The 14,650-nt window shown below is 38.2% G+C and overlaps 3 protein-coding genes and 1 non-coding gene across 5 annotated transcripts; 3 read left to right on the top strand and 1 right to left on the bottom strand.

Annotated features, from left to right (window-relative positions):
- Positions 1–2,096: 2,096 nt before the first annotated feature.
- LOC126796061 (60S ribosomal protein L13a-4) lies at positions 2,097–3,945 on the top strand. Its single transcript, XM_050522826.1, has 4 exons — positions 2,097–2,425; positions 2,745–2,861; positions 2,978–3,065; positions 3,694–3,945. Exons 1-4 carry the CDS (start codon positions 2,154–2,156, stop codon positions 3,835–3,837), a joined length of 621 nt encoding a protein of 206 aa, XP_050378783.1. The 5' UTR covers positions 2,097–2,153; the 3' UTR covers positions 3,838–3,945.
- A 1,926-nt stretch (positions 3,946–5,871) lies between these two features.
- LOC126796056 (uncharacterized) lies at positions 5,872–9,425 on the top strand. Its single transcript, XM_050522822.1, has 3 exons — positions 5,872–6,279; positions 7,528–7,670; positions 8,641–9,425. Exons 1-3 carry the CDS (start codon positions 6,021–6,023, stop codon positions 9,277–9,279), a joined length of 1,041 nt encoding a protein of 346 aa, XP_050378779.1. The 5' UTR covers positions 5,872–6,020; the 3' UTR covers positions 9,280–9,425.
- A 177-nt stretch (positions 9,426–9,602) lies between these two features.
- Positions 9,603–13,346, top strand: LOC126796039 (pentatricopeptide repeat-containing protein At1g66345, mitochondrial). Of its 2 annotated transcripts, XM_050522803.1 has the most exons (3): positions 9,603–11,635; positions 12,139–12,264; positions 12,847–13,346. In XM_050522803.1, the coding sequence occupies exon 1, from the start codon at positions 9,720–9,722 to the stop codon at positions 11,283–11,285; it is 1,566 nt and encodes a 521-aa protein (XP_050378760.1). In that variant the 5' UTR covers positions 9,603–9,719; the 3' UTR covers positions 11,286–11,635; positions 12,139–12,264; positions 12,847–13,346. The 2 variants fall into 2 exon arrangements, with proteins under 2 accessions (XP_050378760.1, XP_050378759.1); XM_050522802.1 differs by having other exon boundaries at positions 12,139–13,346.
- Positions 12,094–12,195, bottom strand: LOC126796531 (U6 spliceosomal RNA). The gene has a single exon (XR_007672375.1). It is a non-coding gene; the product is annotated as a U6 spliceosomal RNA (small nuclear RNA).
- Positions 13,347–14,650: the final 1,304 nt, after the last annotated feature.

A 14,650-nucleotide genomic window follows, 5' to 3' on the forward strand; every position in this document is an offset into this window, starting at 1 on the left:
TAAAAAAAAATTACTTGAATGGCTAGATCAGGCATTTTCATCTGACACTTCTAGAAGGGCCATGGTTCACTTATTGGAGCTGTTTCTGATGATGAATTACTTGAAGGGCCAGGGAGTTGATGAGATTAAGGATTGATCCCATGCAACTTATATCACAGTTGGAAAATCTCATTATGGACATCCTTGCAGGTGAGGAAGTTGGCTCGGTAATGGACTTCCAGAAATTAATGCTAACACCCTAAATTAATTGCAATGCCAACACTCCCAAGCAATTAATGCTAGAGAAGAAATTTGTCAATGATCATCAATAAATGCCAACACTCTCAATCAATTAATGCTAGCTCCACAAATTCTCCAAATTAAAGTACATACTTCAAGCTGCACTTTCGGCACGTGATGACGACATGTCTGCAGCACGACTTGAAGTGGGGGCATTTGTAGACACAAGAAATTTAATGAAGTAAATCATTTTTCATTAAATGATTAAATCGACCAAGAACCCGACAAAATTGCACACGTGGCCCAAAAGTCAACAAAGTCAGTACGGACCCGAATAAAATTCGCGTCAGCACATAAACGGATGATCGTAATCAAAGCTACGTGATTCCGACTTTAATTGGAAATTAAATGTCATTGACGATCAAAATGGTAATCAGGCGTTTAATTAAATTAATAAATTTCTTTACGGTTATAATTAAATCAATTATTTGAATCTTGATTATTTAAATTAATCAGAAAATACATATTGATTTAATTATACAACTAAAAAAATATTATTATTTTAGTATCATTAAAATATTCTATAAATAGAATATTCTTGACACTATAAATACCATTTTCAACATAAAGAGAGGAGGGGATTTTGAGACTTGGAGAAGAAGGAGAGAAATCACTTGAGCAAGAATCACTCTCGACAAATCCCGAAGTCTCTCAAGTCCACGAAGATCATCAAATCCACGAAGAATCGTCAAGCCACCAAATCGCTCATTCTTCATCAAATCCAAATTCAACCTCAAGTCCACGAAGAATCATCAAGCGGCCAAATCGCTCGTTCTTCATCAAATCCAAATCCAATCCAAACTCAAGTCCACGAAGAATCATCAAGCGGCCAAATCGCTCGTTCTTCATCAAGTCAAATCCAAATCAAACTCAAATCCTCAAGATCAAGTGCATGTCACCCTTGAGACAAATCACATACGGAGATAGAATCAGAGGAGTTCACCAAAGATTGTAACCCCGCGCTTGATATTCAATAAATTACATTTTATTTGTACACGTGTCTGCATTCTTATTTGTTTTCAGATTCGCGTTCTACACTTTGCTTTGTTTGCTCTGTTTGTTGCCTTTTTTACCGATGTTGGCATCAGTCTTAGTTCTTTTGCATTGGGCGAAGGTGTTTAGATAGAGGGTCTATCCTATGTATCAGTTTGGTGTTATGTCATGAAGCTCTGCCCATCTTGAAATAAGTGATAGCGGGTGGATATGTAATGACTTTCTTGGCCTGAGTTTTGCATCTGATAAATGAAATTTCAATTAAGAAAGAAACTCATAACATGGTTAAACTCTATATTTAGCATGCAAGTGATAATAATCTAATTTTTAGAGGGATTTTTTATCCTCTTAAAACGACTCACTTTATTTTCCATCTTTGACAGACTTCCTCAATTTTCCATCTGTTTATCATACACATTGTTCTAATTTTTTAATCATTAAGTTGAAATCTTTTTAGAACCCATAATTGGAAGCTGAAATTTGACGGCCTTGTGTATCTTAAATGAATGTTGTTTTGTTGCAAGTTTTGTAACCGGATTAGCTTAGACATTCCGGTTATTGCTCCTTAAAGTTTATGGGTGTTGTGGAGAAGATTATAAAAGCCGGATTGATCATGATTACGGTTTTATTTTTGGTTCTTTAACGGTGAAAAATTCTGTAATCTTTCTTATTTTCATTGGAGAAAAGAGAAAAAAAAAAAAGAAAAAACAATTAAGGGGGAATATCGCAAGTAATGAAATGTTCAAGGATCTAACATAAAATCGTGTGATAAAAAGGTCAGGATCCAGTTAACTATAAATACCCCCTAAAACCCTAACGCCTCTACCATTTCTCACTTGCCGCAGAGCCTAAGCCTCTTCACAGAGAGAGACCGAAGAAGAATGGTTTCCGGTTCAGGGATCTGCGCCAAGCGCGTGGTAGTGGACGCGCGCCACCACATGCTCGGCCGGTTGTCGTCTATAATCGCCAAAGAGCTTCTGAACGGCCAGAAGGTGGTGGTGGTTCGGTGCGAGGAGATCTGTATCTCCGGTGGGCTTGTGAGGCAGAAGATGAAGTACATGCGCTTCTTGCGTAAGCGTATGAACACCAAGCCTTCTCATGGTCCTATTCACTTTCGCGCTCCTGCTAAGATTCTCTGGCGCACCATTCGTGGGTACGTTTTCGAGGAGTTTGATTGATGAGTTTAGTAGGGTTTATGGAAGTTATAAGCATAATGTGTAGTACCCAGTTGGTTTTTCTTTTCTGGGTTGAGATTAGTTTTGTTATTGCACATCAAAGTTGTTAGCTTTTGCTGTTGGAATTGAATTAGAGTTTCAAAGGCACAGTTTTTTTTATCTGATGTTGTTATGGGGTTGTTTGGTTATAATGTGTCATTGAAACTAGAACACAGATTGTCAGTTCTGTATATTCCATAGGAGGTGGGAAGTTTTTTCTGAATGTTGTAACTTTTGTGTTGTTTTTGGTTCTGTTAGGATGATTCCGCACAAGACAAAGCGAGGAGCTGCTGCGCTAGCTCGGTTGAAGGCTTATGAAGGAGTTCCCCCTCCTTATGATAAGATTAAGAGGATGGTTATTCCTGATGCTCTCAAGTGAGTTTCTTTTTGGTAGTAGCTTTTTTATGTGAGATCTTTATTTCGGTGGAATTTGTTTCAGTGTGTAATCTTCAAGTAAAGGCTTATTGTTTCTTGGTTTTGAAAATTATCAGGGTCTTGAGGCTTCAAGCTGGACATAAGTACTGTCTATTGGGCAAGCTCTCATCTGAGGTTGGATGGAACCACTATGACACCATCAAGGTTAGACTTGGCTATTTGTATTGTTTTCTGCTCTTGTTCTACTCTGGTGTTGCATGCCCTTAATTTTCAGTTTGAATGTTACAGTGGAGTCAATTAATGCATTTGTGTTGTTAATTGAATTAATCACAATCCAATGGGGCCTTTTATTTCACCCGAGTTAAAAGATTTATACATCTAGCTTTAAGTGCTGATGCTCGAGTGTCGGTATCATACATCCTGGTTTGATCTTGTATTAAAAGAGTAGTTGTCGGTGAAAATTATATCTCAAACTAGTGTTATGAGTTGATTCCCTTTGTTTGGAGACCATTGTTTTTTTTTTCAAATTCCTTAGCTGTTTATCACTTGCTTCTTGTGATTACGTAGTCCATGTCATGTCTGCCATAACCTCGTATTGATGTTACCATACAACCTAAGGTCCTTGGGCAAAGAGTGAAATTGTATAATTTGTTATCGATCAGTTTATGACCTTGCTTTTGAAGATGGGTGTTTCAGATTTCTTAGATTTGACTGCCCAAGCTTTGAGGGTTATGGACTTTTGAGAATGCCTATTTATTCTGGTGTTTAATATCTATTCAAACGGATGTACTTATGACTGTTAAATGAATCTTTTATTGCTACATTTGCACAGGAGCTTGAGAAGAAGAGAAAAGAGAGGGCACAACTTGCATATGAGAGGAAGAAGCAGTTGAACAAACTGAGGGTGAAAGCTGAAAAGGTTGCTGAGGAGAAACTAGGTTCCCATCTAGAGATCATTGCTCCTATCAAATATTGATTGTTAGGCGTCTTTTAAGATGAAAATGTTGTGGAGGTTCGATGACTTTTCACTGGCAGTGTTCAGTTTTGGTTTTGATTATGATACTAGACCTTTACTTTTGATGGTTATGAGTTCGCGTAGTTCCTCCCATCTTTTTGATACATGGCCGAGTACATTTGTCTGAGATCAGTATTTACCGCTATTGATGGTGAAACGAATTTCGCCCCAAACTAGTGTGTTTGTTTTGTTTTAAAGTCTTCCAAGTTGGTATCTGCAAGAAGATAAAAATTGTTTCACATGCCCCTGAACATACTTGGAGGCAATCCTAACATGGATTTGAACATGCGGGCGGGTTGGAAGCGAGAGTCCGGTAACCTTCATAGCGCCCTTAGCTGGGATGATTAAGGATGGGTCGACGGCATGCGTATACACCAAAAAGGGGAAGAAAATTGCAGATCATAAAAGGAACACGATAACTTTCTTGCCACACATTAGAGACGATGGTTGCGATGTTGTATAGCTCAAATAAAGACAAAATAGTGTTTTGGTACTATCTCTAATTTTCTATTTCTTTTCAACTATCGTTTTCCAGTACATTCCGAAGTGAAACATTAAAGTCCGTAACGTTTACTGGAAACAACCTCGAAACTAATAACACTGATGTGTGGCATGTAAAAATACAACAAACTTGCATTGAACTTGGTTCATCAACAAGCACGCTCCTATGAGTCGTGTCAACTAAACTAGCCGTAAACCTAAACATAACCTACGATCGCCACCAAACCACCACCCCGGCCGCCCAATGACGGCCACAAAATTAGGGGTGGATACGCAGACCCAAAAACTGAAAAAAAACCATAGCCGAATCTAAATTGAATCCGAAAAAACTGAAAACTGAAAAAAACCAAACTGAAAATAAGAAAACCGAATCGAACCGATTATGTTTGGGTTGAGTTTTGGATTTAGTCCCTTATAAACCGAATGAAACTGAACCGATCCAAATAACTCGAAATCAACAGTCAACGTCATCATTTTGGTATATTTTTACTTTTATTATTAAAAAAAAGTAAAACTAAAGTCAACATAAACCTAATTGGCCTAATTAATCTTGTGGTCTCTCTCATATCTCAGACAAAAAAAAACTTACGGTCATCTCTCTTTCTAAATCCTCACTTCTTACTTTAGCGCTATATTAAAATTTCACTTCATTTCGCAATACCAATCTACATAACTCTTCATTCCTCCCTCTTCTCCCCTCCCTCCTCGCTCAATCTCCATTTCATGTTGCCTCTCTTTGTACCGTGACTCTAAAAATTGAATTCTTTAATCAATAATTATATTAATGTTTCATATCTTCAGCGAATAAGTATTAATAACGACTCATATGAGACGTGAAAGATGGCTTGGACAAACCAAACAACCTACACGACAGACTTAGCGAGGTTCAATTACTTAAACCCACAAGGAGTGCGAACATTTTTATTCCTCTATGATTTTAATGTAATAGAGTTTTTTTGTACTTGAGTTAAATATAGACACTGTGAAGATGTTCGAGTCAATTAGGTATGAAATAATCAATTAGATCTTTTGTTTTTCATCTTTATGTTAAATTTTTTACTTTAAAATTAATGTCTAATATTACGTAATCTACATACGGGTAAAACCGAAAAAAATCGAACCAAACCGTGTGAGTTGGGTCGGATGTGGGTCACAGTTTATAAAATGAGAAAAACCGAACCGAACCAAACCGAATTTAAAATTTAAGTTAAATTATAAATTTTGTCCCGAACCAAACCGTAGTGGCCCGTGTTCACCCCGCACGAAATCACAAACCCACTACAGAGCAAATGATGAAGGGTAGCCAAGAGACGAAAACAAAAAAAGAAAGAAAAAAAGGGCAGTTAGAGAATGTGCGGCAGTTTACCCGCCAGCACTGACCCACTCACACACTCCCACACCCATTTCGGTTAAATTCTTTAAAAACAAAGCATATTCTCTCCTCTTCCTTCTTTCCCAAACCCATCACCGTCGCTGTCCCTCTCTCTCTCTCTCTCTCTCTCTCTCTCTCTTCCCTCCTATTGGTTTGTTCGCTTTTGCTATTACTATCTATCGTTCACTGACTGACTCCCTTTGCTTCACTCTCTCTCTCTCTCCCTCTCATCGTTTCCCACGTCACTGAGAGTCGAAGAGGTGATCCGGCCATGGATCTGTGGTCCGTTCACGTCACCAACAACGTCACCCGAACCCCCTTCCTCCTCCGACACTCCTGGAACTCCGGAAAGCCCCGCCCCTCCTGGCTCGGCGGCGGCGGAGGACTCGACGACTGTGGTGGTGGTGGTGGTGGTGGGAGGGTGTTTGATGCTCGTGACTTGAGTTTCAATCTCAAGCCGCCGCGCTTCGTCGTCAGGGCCACCGGCAAGAAGAACAACAATCCGGGAAACTCCTCCTCCTCTTCTTCCGGTGTGTTGTATTTTTGTTTTCAGCTGTTCATTTTGTGTTGTTAAGGTTTGATTACGTGGTGGGTTTTGGTTTTGATTTTGATTTTGATTTGGGTTCAATTTGTGTGCGTGTGGGTTTGTGATCACTTACATTTTTCTTGGGAGTTGACCTCTGCTGGTAATTAGGATTGGAATACTGAAGAGAAGTGGATGCTTTAGTGTTTAGGGTTTAAAATTTAGAGCCTAGAAATGGGGCTAGACTTGCCATCAGCCTTTGATTATGAATCATCAGCGGCTCCAGTTACAGCTCTTTTACAGCCAAATGAATGATTTTTGCTGTTTTTAATTTGACAATGCTTTGCCCGAGTACTGACCTGATCATAAGTCACATTATCTAAAATAATCTTTTAGATAATGTAATAAGTTATATTTTGTTTTTGAGGTTTCTGTACATACCGCTTTCGGAAACTGATTAGTATGAGATGACAATGATTCTATTGAATTTAGGCTATTATAAGCGCAGTCGATACTGCACGCTATTTTCTCTAAATGAATAGTCTACTTGTATGCTCTATAACAAGTAGTACGGGCCAAAAACCCTCCTATTTAGACCCAATGCTTGTTCCAGAGGTACCATTGGTGAATTTCTAAAGAGAAATCCCTTTTGCAAGAAGCAAAACAGAGGGCTTGTGGGTTCAACCGTCACTGCAATCTGATGATTGAGACCATCCATTCACTCATTCTTGAATGGAGAAGGAGTGAATGGATGGTCCTGATCATCAGATTGCATTGAGGGTTGAACCGACAAACCATCTGTTTTGGTTCTCTTAACCAAACACGAACCATTTGGCCACTGAATTTGGACCAAGTTCTAAAAATGTTGTTTTCCTTTTTATTTTGACAGGATCGTTATCATCAAATGGCTCAATTGATGTCTGATCTTGCAATTTTTTTAATTTTTTCCCCTCTTTGTTTCCTTTTCCCTGGTATGATTAGATGTCCTCCTATGAAGTTTAGAAGAAAAAGGAGTTTGTAGATAATAATGAAGTTATGGTTGTAAATAGTGAAACATGATATGGTATGGGATTTGTTGGGGTACAAGATAAGTTTAAATAATACTAAAGTTATGGTAGTGAAACAGGTTTTGGTGTGTGTGTGTGGGGTGATTTCAAAGTGATAAGCTCTAATAACTTTTTAAATACCGCAACACTCAGTCCTACATCAAAAGTACTAGTTATCCTTTGACTTAATGGTGTCATATTTCAAACAGGAAACGATGACCACCTTGTTCCAGAAGGATATGGTGCAAACGGAAATAACTCCGAAAATATTAAAGACACTTCTTCCGAGAAAAGTTATCATATAAATTCAGATTGGAGAGAGGTCAGGGCACAGTTTATTCGTGGGGAGCAGGTAATGTTTTACTTTTCTAAATGGCCAGTATGCTTGAAAAATTCTTACGAGGGGAAATTTTTATGAAAGAAACTGAGAACTAATATGTGTAAAGACAAAGAATTGATTTCTCCTGTTTTCTTATTTATCGGATATATTTAGTCAAGGTAATAATGCAAATGGCAAATAAGAAGTTTGTATTGATCTCTGGTAGACCAATAGTTGTTGTTATGAGTCCTTTTTTAGTTTATATATATACATATAACCTAGTGATCTTAGGTAGCATACTAAACCGACCTAACCAAATTATCAGGTGCGTGTAATTGAAAAGTTTTCACGTTGGGCTTCTAAAACTAGAAGCTAATAATCTATCCAAACCAGTGGTTCTTTATAATCACAGATGTATTTCATGATTGCCTGAACCAACCTATAATGTATTTTCTGCTTGGTTTTTTGCTATTGAGCCCTAGACCTCTTTTTGTCAGTCCATTTACAATCGAGTATAGGAATTTCTTGAAGGATAATTCATGTCCTAAAATCAACCATGTCTAGCAATTTTGAAATTTGTGCAAGTCAAAACCGTCATATGACCATATTTGACTATGTGAGTCTGGTCTCACCCATAAGTACATTTTCTTTCCTGCTTTTAGTTGATAGTGATTAAGAGTTTCCTATGAAAGTTCATGTTCTTTGATAGATTTATTTACTTCTATAGTGGGAGTTTGATTCCTGAAAGGGAAAAGTTATAGATTTTCTCTACGTACTCCACAACTAGCATTATTGCAATTTGGCTAGGTACAGAAATTTCCCAAATGTTGTCATAGTCTTGTTATCTCTAGTATTATTCCAGAACCAATGGTCCTATCCAAATTATACTTGTTAGTTATAATGGTCTGAATTGGATGTGGTACTTTTATCATTGACAGCAGATCTAACAATGATGGAGCTTAATACTTGGTTATTTTAAATTTAAATTGGAATCTTTCAACAGGCTGAAACTGATCTTCAGTACCAGTCGAAACCTCTTGGTGAGAAGTGGGCTCATCCCATTGCAGTACCTGAGACAGGTTGTATCCTTGTTGCAACAGAAAAGCTTGATGGGGTTCGCACCTTTGAAAGAACTGTTGTTCTCCTCCTCCGATCAGGGAATAGACACCCAGAAGAGGGACCTTTTGGAGTTGTTATCAACAGGCCGTTACAGAAAAAAATTAAACACATGAGACCCACAAATATTGATCTTGCAACCACATTCTCTGATTGCTTCCTGCATTTTGGTGGGCCTCTCGAGGCAAGCATGTTCTTGTTGAAAACAGGGGGAAAGGGTAAGCTTCCCGGGTTTGAAGAGGTGATGCCTGGTCTTTGTTTTGGTGCTCGTAACAGTTTGGACGAAGCTGCTGGTCTGGTGAAGAAGGGAGTTCTTAATCCTCAAGATTTCAGATTTTTTGTCGGCTATGCTGGGTGGCAGCTGGACCAGTTGGCAGAGGAGATTGAATCCAATTACTGGCATGTGGCTGCTTGCAGCCCTAGTTTGATATATGGTGCTTCATCAGAAAATTTGTGGGAAGAAATATTGCAGCTAATGGGCGGCCAGTATTCTGAATTGAGTCGAAAGCCTAAGCAAGATATGTAGTTAAATTATGAGCCTGTTGGTGCTCTGAAAATAAAAACTAGCTCTGTAGTTCAAGCGAGTCTTGTAATCAATGTACATGTGAAGCCAATTTGTACAGCAAGTTCTCTCTGGCTTTTCAAAGTAGTAGATCTTGTTTCACTTCTTCATTTCCTTTCCCCCACTTCTTCATATTAGATGCGAATATGAATCTTCTTAGATGCAAATATGAATCTCATTGAATTTGATTAGTGTCACGAATTGGGTCGCCAAATATCTACGTACCTATTTAAAGACATAAGTTAGGGTTTAAGAGAAGCAATACGAGCGAGCTCATGACACCTTCGTCGATTTCAGCTCTCAACTCGGAACACAAAAGGCTCCCAATCTCACATCAGAGAGGTCAGATAACTTTACATTCTCCAAATTAAATAACTTTTTCTCACTTCTTCATCTATAGTTTGATGGGTTCTTTGCTGCGTCGAGTTGCACACTCTTTAGTATCCTTAAAACCCATCAATCCGACAGCTCAGCTCATGCATACAAACTCAGTTCCCAACAACGTTGTCAGAGCCATCTGTGATTCCTTCAAATCCGGTTGGAGTTGGGATGCTCTGACTTCAAAGTTTGATTCTGTAAAAGTAGATGCAAAACTTGTTGAGAGTGTATTGTTAGAATTGAAGGAGCCAAATGATGCAAAACGTGCTCTTGGTTTCTTTCATTGGGTATCAAAAAGGAAGGAGTTTGATCATGGGGTCTGGTCCTACTCCATCACCATTCACATTTTGGTGAGAGCCAAGATGGTGATGGATGCTAGAGCTTTGATTGAATCGGTTTTGAAGAAGAATGATGGAGATTCTTTGAAGTTCTCGGTTGTGGATTCGTTACTGGGTAGTTATGAGGTTACTGCTTCAAACCCTTTTGTATTTGATTTGCTGGTGCAGAGTTATGCTAAGATGAGAATGTTTGAGACTGGTTTTGATGTTTGTTGCTATCTGAGGGAGCGTGGGATGCCTTTAAGTCTTATAAGTTACAACACTTTGCTTCGTGTTGTGGAGAAATCGGAGGGGAATGCTCTGGTTTGGAAGATTTATGAGCATATGGTGGAAATGAGGAGTTATCCGAATGAAGAGACGGTTAGAATCTTGATTGATGCTTTGTGCAAGGAAGGGGAGTTGCGGAAGTATGCTGACATGTTGGACAGGATTCATGGAAGGAAGTGTTCTCCTTCTGTGATTGTGAATTCGAGTTTGGTGTTTAGGATTTTGGAGGAGGGTAGAGTTGAAGAAGGAATGGTGTTATTGAAGAGAATGTTGCAAAAGAATATGGTCCTTGATACAATTGCTTACTCATTGATTGTTTATGCTAAAGTTAAAATAGGAGATTTGGGGTCTGCACTGCAGGTGTATGAAGAAATGCTTAAGAGAGGTTTTCGTGCAAACCCTTTTGTCTATACCTTGTTCATTGAGGCTCATTGTAAAGCGGGACGGATTGATGAAGCAAGATCAATGATGGATGATATGGAAAATATGGATTTGAAGGCATATGATGAGAGCTATAATTTTCTTATTGAGGGATGTGCTAAAGCTGGTAGAGTGGAAGAAAGTGTGAGTTACTTGAAGCAGATGATGGAGCGCAGGTTCATCCCCAGACTTGGGGCTTTCAATGAGTTGGTTGGAAAGCTATCTGAAATTGGGGATGCCGACCAAGCTAATGCGTTGTTAACTATACTGTTAGATAAAGGGTTCCCACCGAATGACGATACGTACTCTCTTCTGATTGACGGGTATATGAGAAATGGGGAGAATGATGAAGTTCTCAAGCTCTATTATGAGATGGAGTCCAAGTCACTTTCTCCTGGAATATCGGTTTTTACATCCTTGATAAAGAGCTTTTTCCAATGCGGAAAATCAGAGGAAGCAAAAACGTATTTCAGAATCATGAAAGACCGATCATTAGCCCCAGGGTTATCTACATATGAGACATTCATTGCAAACCTCTGTAAACAGGGAAATAAAGAACAGGGCTGATTGCTGCCTTTGCAATTTGAAATGGTTTTACACGGCCAAACGTGTTTGATATTTCACTCACTAGTAGTGCTGGTTATGGGATGCAGAAGGGTAGCCTATTCAAAGAACAAACGGTGAAGAAGGTTTTCAATGTGGACTTGGGATGTGGTGGGGAGTATAACTTCACATAATTAAATCCTAAGCCACTCCGTTTAAGCAGCGATTACGATGTCCTGAATGTGCCAACTGTTGGCAATCTTTGCATTGAAATTTCTGATGCTGAATCTTACGCACACACATCAAAGCTTCAAGAATCTGGATATCAGGGAAAGCTAGCAAATATCTGCGCAACTGTACTGCCAGCCTCCCAGGTAGAATTTGCTGAGTCTGTAACATTTTGAAGTAGAATTCTTTTTTTTTTTGAAAGGGAAAGTAGAATTTTTTGATCCAAGTAGGATTGCCTGCTTGACAGAAGCTGTGTGGTCATTGAATTTTTGTTGAATGTTGTGATGCAATAGATAATATTGCTGGAGTTGTATCGAACTGTCCATATGTTCGCCATGTTGTTAATAGTTGAAATGACTGCTGTTGAGAATGCATAATGGATCTTGATTCAAACCATAAAATAACGAAAGGGTCTATAACTACAAACAACTCTGTCACGAGCATACATATAGAGAAGGTATACCCATTTGCCTCTCCAGCTCAAGTTGGCAGTTACCCTTACTACTGTTGGCTCAGGATGGGAATCTACTTTATATTTCATTATCATCTTCACACCAGAACAAAAGGGTTTAAATGGTCTGCTGCATTGCTTGTTCTTATATATTAAAACCAAGTTACTTTTTGATATATGTTTGTCATTCTTGCGCAGGGATCGTGCTGATTTTTCTCTGTATTCTTTCAATTTAATGGATGTACCGAAGGGACAGTGAAATCAGAGCCACTTGTCTGAAGCCAAATCAGATGACACACAGGTAACTGATTTGTGTAAGCTAGAGTACGTAATCATGGAAGCTATATATTTATATTTGGGTACATAAATGCACTTGAAACTACTTGAAAACTGACTATCAAAAGGATGAAAACCTGTTCCTACAACCAATTTAGATTCACAGAAAGCATAAAATGAGCATGCCAGTAAGAATTAACATGAATGTCACTTGCATCTAATAAGAGAATACAATTATTGTGCTAGAAACACAGAGTAGAATTCAAATCATGTCTTATATTAATGCCGGGCTTCTAATTTAAAACCATTTGTTAATGGTAGGCTTCTAGGCCCCCTACCTCTCTGATTTCAATCTCAAGGAAGGTTAGCCTTCCAGGACCACCTGTGTATCTTGTTTTGCTGCAGGTTCTGTCTTTGCTGCAAGAAAACAAAGCTACACTGGTATAATGGATGCTGGATTACTTTCATATATTGGCATGACTAGGCTATTAGTTTGGCATCTGTATCTGAAGTATTTGCATATGTACTTATGTAGCAGTAGACGCTTGATTGCACACTTGGTAGTTATTGCATTCTATTGTTTCAAAAGTCGAAATCTAAGTCACTATGCATTTGGTTTTCTTGCCTTAGGAGCTGAAGCTCTTTGTTGCATGAAAAAGATGGAAGTCCCGATGTGACCTACAGTCATTTCGTCTGCTGTTAAGTTATATCCCCTGAGGTTTGTTGTTTTACAAATATTTCCATAGTCCACAGGCCACTTCTACCACACAAAAGTTCAAGGAGTTCGACATATCAGAAGAGTTACTAAATTGTCAGCTCCCCTCCAGGTTGGTTAAAATTAAGCATTGATGGTGCTTTTGTTAATCATTCTGAGGGTAGACTTGGATTTCTAGTCAGAAATTCTTCAGGCAGCTTTTACTATACAGTTGGGAGGCCTTTAGCTCATCTGCTCTCAGCAGAACGTCCACTACTGCTAGCCTGTAAGGCTGCTTTGGAGTATATTGCCACCAAGTGTAGAACCTATGTTAAAAGCTATGGATTCGATACAAATGTGTCGGAATAATTAGGAAACAAATCATGTATCCCACAAAGTAACACGACATTATTAGAACTTTTATTGATGACTTATGGTTACACAAGACCTATTCTTTAAGAGTCGGAAAAGGCCTGTAGGTGTAGAAGTAGAACCTCCATACCGGGGTTCTAATCTCACCAAGGCTAATTGAAATTGGAATCTCAATGAAGGATGAATATTTTCCCACAACTCTCGACAGCGTTACCTTCTATTCTAGACGACCTTTTAGGATACACCCTTGCTACTTACACCATGAAGATGGAACCTGAATGCCTGGAGCTTCAGGAGTCGGCCAGCAAAAGCCCTGTGAAGAAATGCAAAAAATTTAGTGCACCGGGCAAAAAATTGCTGGGAAATGCTGGCCAAATTATTTCAACAGTTTAATTTAAGATTGAAGCAATCCAGCTCGAGTTTGGAGTAACAAGGAGAAGGGTCAGTTTGAAAAACTGCACATATTCATTTTTTTTCATGAACCTTCATTGAGCATTATTGTTGCATCAAAAGGCATCTTTTAATGTCTCTCACCAAGACCATAATTTGGACTGTCTAGCGTCACTATCTTTTTTATTTGGTTCAAACTTCAAAGTACAAACCCGAGCAGAAATCCAAGCATTGATTGAAAAATTCTGGCAGCAACAACATTCACGAGACCTATTAGAGCATCTCCAACAGATTTGACATTTTAGAAAAAAGAGAAATTTTAAAGAATATTTGATTTTTTACACTCTAACAGATTATGCATCTCATTCTTTAAAATAGAGAAATTGATAAAGAGAGAATGAGAAATTCTCCAAATTTATAGCAATCTGCAAATTTTTGTAGAAGCAAGAGCATTAAATGCTACATTTTCTCTAATAACTCAATTTTTATAACAACTAATTAAAACAATAAAAAATTTGAATCATTTATTTCAAACTAGCAAATTAAATATATAAAATAATTTATGGTTATAAAAATATGATTATAAAATATTTTATTCACTTGCAATAAATGCATAAATATGCAAAATGAAGAAACTATTGGAATTTGAGCATAAAATTTTGGAGATTTTGACATTTGTTTTTCCATTTTAAAGAAATTTTGTCAAAACTTTTGGAGATATTCTTATGCTCATTCCAGTTGACAAGTTTGCTGAAAACTTTGCAGATGTACATTTATAACCGAAATTAAAAGCGCGTGATAGGCAATGTTTGGTCTTAGAATAAGTATCTAAATGAACATCAGTCACATACTTCAATAGTTCAAGGGGAATCAGATTGAAGAGAGCAACCCCATCGGCCCATCCTGTGCTTAAGACGCACGTATGAATGAATGCATCAGAGTACACATGAATTAGCCTAGCAATTAATGAAACATGAA

Source organism: Argentina anserina, chromosome 5, assembly GCF_933775445.1.
Source record: "Argentina anserina chromosome 5, drPotAnse1.1, whole genome shotgun sequence".
In the NCBI taxonomy this organism is placed as follows: domain Eukaryota; kingdom Viridiplantae; phylum Streptophyta; class Magnoliopsida; order Rosales; family Rosaceae; genus Argentina; species Argentina anserina.

What these genes read in the sequence shown, in the direction of transcription:
- LOC126796061 (XM_050522826.1), top strand. Translation starts at nt 2,154, where the DNA reads ATGGTTTCCGGTTCAGGGATCTGCGCCAAGCGCGTGGTAGTGGACGCG. An exon ending in CTCTGGCGCACCATTCGTGG is followed by an intron (nt 2,426 to 2,744) that starts GTACGTTTTCGA and finishes TGGTTCTGTTAG; the next exon opens with GATGATTCCGCACAAGACAA. An exon ending in GTTATTCCTGATGCTCTCAA is followed by an intron (nt 2,862 to 2,977) that starts GTGAGTTTCTTT and finishes GAAAATTATCAG; the next exon opens with GGTCTTGAGGCTTCAAGCTG.
- LOC126796056 (XM_050522822.1), top strand. Translation starts at nt 6,021, where the DNA reads ATGGATCTGTGGTCCGTTCACGTCACCAACAACGTCACCCGAACCCCC. An exon ending in CTCCTCCTCCTCTTCTTCCG is followed by an intron (nt 6,280 to 7,527) that starts GTGTGTTGTATT and finishes TATTTCAAACAG; the next exon opens with GAAACGATGACCACCTTGTT. An exon ending in AGTTTATTCGTGGGGAGCAG is followed by an intron (nt 7,671 to 8,640) that starts GTAATGTTTTAC and finishes ATCTTTCAACAG; the next exon opens with GCTGAAACTGATCTTCAGTA.
- LOC126796039 (XM_050522802.1), top strand. Translation starts at nt 9,720, where the DNA reads ATGGGTTCTTTGCTGCGTCGAGTTGCACACTCTTTAGTATCCTTAAAA.